We start from the raw sequence: 6,131 nt of genomic DNA, 5'->3' as shown, positions 1-6,131 counted from the left end.
ATTTTAAGAAATTATTATGTATTTTAGGAATTATTTATAATATTTCGAATTTTAGGAATTATTATATATTTTTGAGCCTATAAATTCATAATTTCGAATTTAATAAATTATTATGTATTTTATTTTTAATATATTCGAATTTTAATTATATATTTTTGAGCCTATAAATTCATAATTTCGAATTTTAATAAATTATTATGATTTTTAGGAATTATTTATAATATATTTCGAATTTTATATTCGTATTTTAGGCCCTATAAATTCATAATTTCGAATTTTAATAATTATTATGTATTTTTAGGAATTATTTATAATATATTTCAATTTTATATTATGTATTTTTTAAATTTAATAAGCTTATTTACGAATTTAGAATTATTATGTATTTTAGGCCCTATAAATTCATAAAATTTTAATAAATTATTATGTATTTTTAGGAATTATTTATAATTTCGAATTTTATATTAATTTACAAATAAAACTTGTAGGTAATTAGTTAGATTCGGGGTTTGTTTACGGACGTGGATAACGCTGTGGTGAGGTAAGATTTTTTCCTATTTTAGCATCCGGTGATTAGCCGCACCGTGGTCTATGTTTATTTATGTTTTGGCTTTATATATTGCATCCGGTGATTAGCCGCACCGTGGTCTATGTTTATTTATGCTTTGACTTTATATATTACATCCGGTGATTAGCCACATCGTGGTCTATGTTTATTTATGCTTTGGCTTTATATTCTGCATCCGGTGATTAGCTACACCGTGGTCTATGTTTATTTATGCTTTGGCTTTATATATTGCATCCGGTGATTAGCCACACCGTGGTCTATGTTTATTTATGCTTTGTTTGTTATTATTATAGAATTTGTTGAATTAGTGTTAACTTAAGTTTAATTAGGATTAATATTATTTTAGATTGGCTTGTGATGGATAAAAGTTGGATGGATGCTTCTCGAATTAGTCAAGAATACGATGATGGAGTTAAAAATTTTATTAACTTTGCAAAGAATAACCTTCCGGGTAGTAATGAAAGGCTCCTTTGTCCTTGTAAGAAGTGTTGTAATCAGAAAAGATTATGTGTGAAAGACGTATATGATGATCTAATCTGTCATGGGATTAATCCATCTTATACAAAATGGATATGGCATGGTGAAAGCAATGTGGCTACAACATCTAACATGTATGTCGACAACGAAGCAAATGAAGATGATGAGTCTGAAGATCAATTAGATGAAATGTTTCGGGATGTTAGAGAGGAGTTCACTGATCGGTCAAACGAGTTGGATGAATTATTGAAGGATTCAAAATTACCTTTATGGACGGGTTGTAGTGAATATACCCGATTATCTGCTGTATTAAAATTATTCAACTTGAAAGCTGGGAATGGGTGGAGTGACAAGAGCTTTACTGCGTTACTTGAAATATTAAAGGGAATGCTTCCAGATGATAATGAACTTCCGAAGAGTACATATGATGCCAAGAAGATTTTGTGTCCCATGGGTATGGGATATAAAAAGATACATGTTTGCCCTAGCGATTGCATATTGTTTAGGAATGATTACAAAGATTTGCATGAATGTCCAATATGTGGGGCATCTCGTTTTAAAACAAGAGAGAATGTTGCTGGGAAAGTAAGTTTGAAAATTCCACCAGCTAAAGTCATGTGGTATCTTCCAATTCTCTCAAGATTTAAGCGTATGTTTGCTAATCCAAGCGACGCGAAAAACTTAACATGGCATGCAGATCAAAAAATTTCTGATGGCAAGCTTCAACACCCGGCTGATTCTCATCAATGGACAACATTTGATAATGCATTTCCTGAATTTGGTCACGAGCCGAGAAATCTTAGTCTTGGACTTTGTACTGATGGTATGAACCCTCAGTACAACATTTGACGCATACCGAAAAGAGAGTTTTAAGTTGCATGCAATGCTTTTCTGCACAATCAATGACTTTCCATCTTATGGAAACCTATCTGGATATAGTGTCAAAGGACATAAGGCATGCCCCATATGTGAAGATAATACATGTTATCATGAACTTGTTCATGGCAGAAAGACAGTATACATGGGGCATCGAAGATTTCTAGATAAACTTCACCCTTATCGAAGATTAAAAAAAGCTTTCAATGGGGTACAAGACTATACAGATGCTCCACAACCATTAACTGGGATTCAAGTTTATGAACGCGTAGACTGTATCAATGATACTTTTGGTAAGACTCAAAAACTTAAATCTCAAAGAGGTAAGAGATCAAAATCTAATGTTGATGTACCATCAAATGAGAAGAGTCCATGGAAAAAGAAATCAATATTCTTTGATCTTCCATATTGGAAGACACTTGATGTCAGACATAGTATTGATGTGATGCATGTTGAGGAAAATGTGTGTGATAGTCTTGTTGGAACTCTTTTAGACATAAAAGGTAAGACTAAAGATGGTCTCAATACTAGATTGGACTTGATTGAAATGGGTATACGACCTTCATTAGCTCCACGCAGTGGTGATAAGAAGACATATTTGCCTCCAGCTGCTCATACTTTGTCAAGAAAGGAGAGAATAAGTTTTTGTGAATGTTTACGTGGAGTGAAGGTACCACAATGGTACTCATCAAATATCAGTAGACTTGTTAATATCCAAGATTTAAAATTGGTGGGATTGAAGTCTCATGATTGCCATGCCTTAATGCAACAACTATTGCCAGTGGCTGTTAGAGGCATATTGCCTAAAAAGTTGAGATATACCGTCATCAGACTTTGTTTCTTTTTCAATGCAATTTGTGCGAAAGTCATTGATCTAGACAAATTAGATGAATTGCAGAATGGCATTATAGTTACACTGTGTCAGCTAGAGATGTATTTTCCACCTGCGTTTTTTGATATCATGGTTCATTTGCTTGTACATTTGGTGAGAGAGATCAGAGAGTGTGGTCCACCTTATTTGAGGTGGATGTACCCATTTGAAAGGTACATGAAAGTCTTAAAAGGTTATGTGAGGAACCGATATAGGCCAGAAGCATCTATTGTTGAAAGTTATATTGCTGAAGAGGTTATTGAGTTCTGTACTGAATATTTGGCAGGGGTAGAGGCAATTGGTGTTCCAAAGTATCGACATGAAGGAAGAATTGATGGAAAGGGTCATCGACATCCCAAAATGCATACTATGTCCCGTGAAGATGTTGAGCAAGTACACTTATACATCTTGCATAATACAAGTGAAGTCGAACCCTATTTATAATGAACACAAGGCCTTAATTAGGGAGCAAAACCCCAGAAGAGCAGACATGTGGATTGTGAGCGAACATAATCGTACTTTTATTTGTTGGTTCAAAAATAAAGTTCTTGGAAATAATAATGTTTCTGAAACTATATGATGGTTAGCTCATGGTCCTAGTATGCAAGTCGTATGTTATAATGGATATGACATTAACGGATTTTCTTTTTACACAAAAGCTCAAGATGAAAAACGCACTATGCAAAATAGTGGAGTCTCTTTAGTTGCCAATTCAATGCATTTCAGTAGTTCAAAAGATAAAAATCCTGTAATTGCAGAATTGTCATATTATGGTGTGATTGAAAAAATATGGGAGGTTGATTATATGAAGTTCAGGGTCCCGGTGTTCCGATGTAGATGGGTTGATGGCAAACATGGTGTGAAAGTTGATGAGTTAGGATTTACGCTTGTAGATCTTAATCGGGAAGGTCACAAAAATGAGCAATTCATAATGGCATCCCAAGGGAAACAAGTATTTTATGTTAGTGATCCTTCTGATAAAAAATTGTCAGTTGTTCTTCATGGGAAGAGACAAATTACTACAGATGGGATTGAAGACGTTGATGTTGAGGAAATACCGCCATTTTCTTCATGTTTATTGCCGATTATTGTAGATAATGAAATAGATGAAGTGCATGCATCACGGGATGATCATAATGAAGGGATATGGGAGCATTGATTATTTCATGTAATGCTTTAAGTTCTTACTGTGTTTTAAAGTTTTATTATTGTAATATTTATATATATATATTTTCATTTAAAGTTTTTTCATTTAATATTATTTCACGCATGACTTGTTTTAAAGTTTTTCATCTAATAATTTTTCTATTTGAACAGGCTTATGGATTCATCAAATAATCCTACTGATGATAGTACTACCCGAGGTACTGGTTCAACTCAAGGTAGTGATACTAGTACTAAGACGAGAGGGGCGACTCATTTGAAGAAAGTCTTTCTAGGGCGTAATACTTTAGGAAAGAAGTCAGTTCAATTTGATGGAATGCATCCTCTTGGGCCAACCGGAGCGGAACTTTCAAGTTATGCGGCATTAGTGGCACGTATTAACGTTTCTATCACAATAAAGTCATGGGCGAGTGTTCCAATGGATACTAAGGAGAATGTTTGGGAAGAAATTCTGGTAACCTTTTTTGATATTTAGATTTTTATTTACCAAATAAATTAATATAATTGCGATATTTAGATTTTTATTTACCAAATAAATTAATATAATTGCATTGGATACTAATAAATTTACCAAATAAATTAATATAATTGCATTGGATACTAATAAATTTACCAAATAAATTAATATAATTGCATTGGATACTAATAAATAAACCAAATAAATTAATATAATTGCATTGGATACTAATAAATAACTTTTTCTTGCAAATATAATTGCATTGGATACTAATAAATAACTTTTTCTTGCACAGTACTTACGATATTCCCAACACAGATGATATGAAGAAGCATTGGATACAATATGTGGGTCAACAGTGGAAAGATTTTAAAACAAAATTGACTAGCAAGTATATATTTGGCAATTTGTCACATATGAATCCATGTGATAAATACTCATTCCTTGATCCAGTGGTATGGAATGAGTTTGTGCAGCTTCATACAGGTCCAGAATATGAGGTATCATTATTCTACTATCAATTATTAGCTCAATTTGATAAGTTTGTTAATTATATTATGTATTGCTACTTAATGTTTTGTTTATATGTAGGCAAAAAGAAAAAAGCATCAAGAAATACAAGCTAAGAATATTCATCCACATAATTTATCTCGAGGAGGTTATAAAAGATTGGAAAAAATTATGATGGATGAGAAGATGAAAGAACAACAAGACTTGGCAGATTCATATCCATCACATACAATTAGTCCCCCATCTCCTCCACGTAGACATGAAAAGTGGAAGAGAGCAAGAATGGACAAGTCTGGAAATATTCACAGTGAAGCGACTAGAGTGGTCGTAGAAAAAATGGTAAGTTATAATTTTCTTTTCTATGTTAATAGGTAATTTTATTTACACATATAATTATTAAATATTGTTTATAAATGCTAGGATTCTCTTGAGATGGAAGCTTCTCAAGGATCATTCGTTGCGTCAGGAAGACAAGATATACTATCTGCTGCACTAGGTACTAATGAGCTTCTTGGCCGTGTTAGAGGCATGGGAAGAGGATATGGCATAAAAAGTGTATTTGGTAATGCAAAACGTACTCCTCACACGCCTACAGAAGACGTTAAACAAATGGTTGACTCTGCTGTTGCTGCTGTTGAAGCACGATTTGAAGAACGATTTGAAGCACGGGTTGAAGAACGATTAGAAGCACGAGTTCAAGAACGATTAGGAGCACGACTTCAAGAACAATTACAAGCACGACTTCAAGAACAATTAGAACCACAATTAGAAGCACGGATGGCTAAAATGATGCAACAATTCAGTAATATGCAGACTCCTCTTCATCAAGCTGCACAATCAAGGCAGGATGATGTCATATGTGAGCATGTTTCACCACAAAATGACAGTCAAAAAGCTAGTTCCCCAGACCCTTTTGCTGATTTACCGGCGGTAAGTAATTGTTTATAATTAATCTTATTATTATTATTTATTAAAATATATTTTCTATGACTCTTCATTAATTAATGCAGTTAGGGGCACGATGCCAATTGTACTTGGAAGACCCCACTAGACGTCCAGTAGCATTTGGGATAGCCTACAGTGGTGGACAAGTTCATGGGGTTACACTAAATGTAGATCAAGTGAAGGTGAGCATAGACAAAGTCATTGATCCACGTGCAAAGGTACCATTCCCCACCAGTGAAGTTCAGCTTGTAGGTTCTGCATTT

General features: G+C 33.7%; 2 protein-coding genes across 2 annotated transcripts; both read left to right on the top strand.

Moving 5' to 3' along the window:
* Window positions 1-925: 925 nt before the first annotated feature.
* On the top strand, window positions 926-1,894 carry LOC116029766. Its single transcript, XM_031271806.1, has one exon. It carries the CDS (start codon window positions 926-928, stop codon window positions 1,892-1,894), a length of 969 nt encoding a protein of 322 aa, XP_031127666.1.
* A 34-nt stretch (window positions 1,895-1,928) lies between these two features.
* On the top strand, window positions 1,929-3,951 carry LOC116029765. Its single transcript, XM_031271805.1, has 2 exons — window positions 1,929-3,213; window positions 3,380-3,951. The coding sequence occupies exons 1-2, from the start codon at window positions 1,929-1,931 to the stop codon at window positions 3,949-3,951; spliced, it is 1,857 nt and encodes a 618-aa protein (XP_031127665.1).
* The last annotated feature ends 2,180 nt before the right edge of the window (window positions 3,952-6,131 follow it).

The sequence above is a fragment of the Ipomoea triloba genome, chromosome 9 (genome assembly GCF_003576645.1).
Source record: "Ipomoea triloba cultivar NCNSP0323 chromosome 9, ASM357664v1".
Lineage (NCBI taxonomy): Eukaryota > Viridiplantae > Streptophyta > Magnoliopsida > Solanales > Convolvulaceae > Ipomoea > Ipomoea triloba.
This window is presented reverse-complemented; position numbering and strand designations above follow the sequence as displayed.

What these genes read in the sequence shown, in the direction of transcription:
- LOC116029766 (XM_031271806.1), top strand. Translation starts at nt 926, where the DNA reads ATGGATAAAAGTTGGATGGATGCTTCTCGAATTAGTCAAGAATACGAT.
- LOC116029765 (XM_031271805.1), top strand. Translation starts at nt 1,929, where the DNA reads ATGCTTTTCTGCACAATCAATGACTTTCCATCTTATGGAAACCTATCT. An exon ending in ATACATCTTGCATAATACAA is followed by an intron (nt 3,214 to 3,379) that starts GTGAAGTCGAAC and finishes TATGATGGTTAG; the next exon opens with CTCATGGTCCTAGTATGCAA.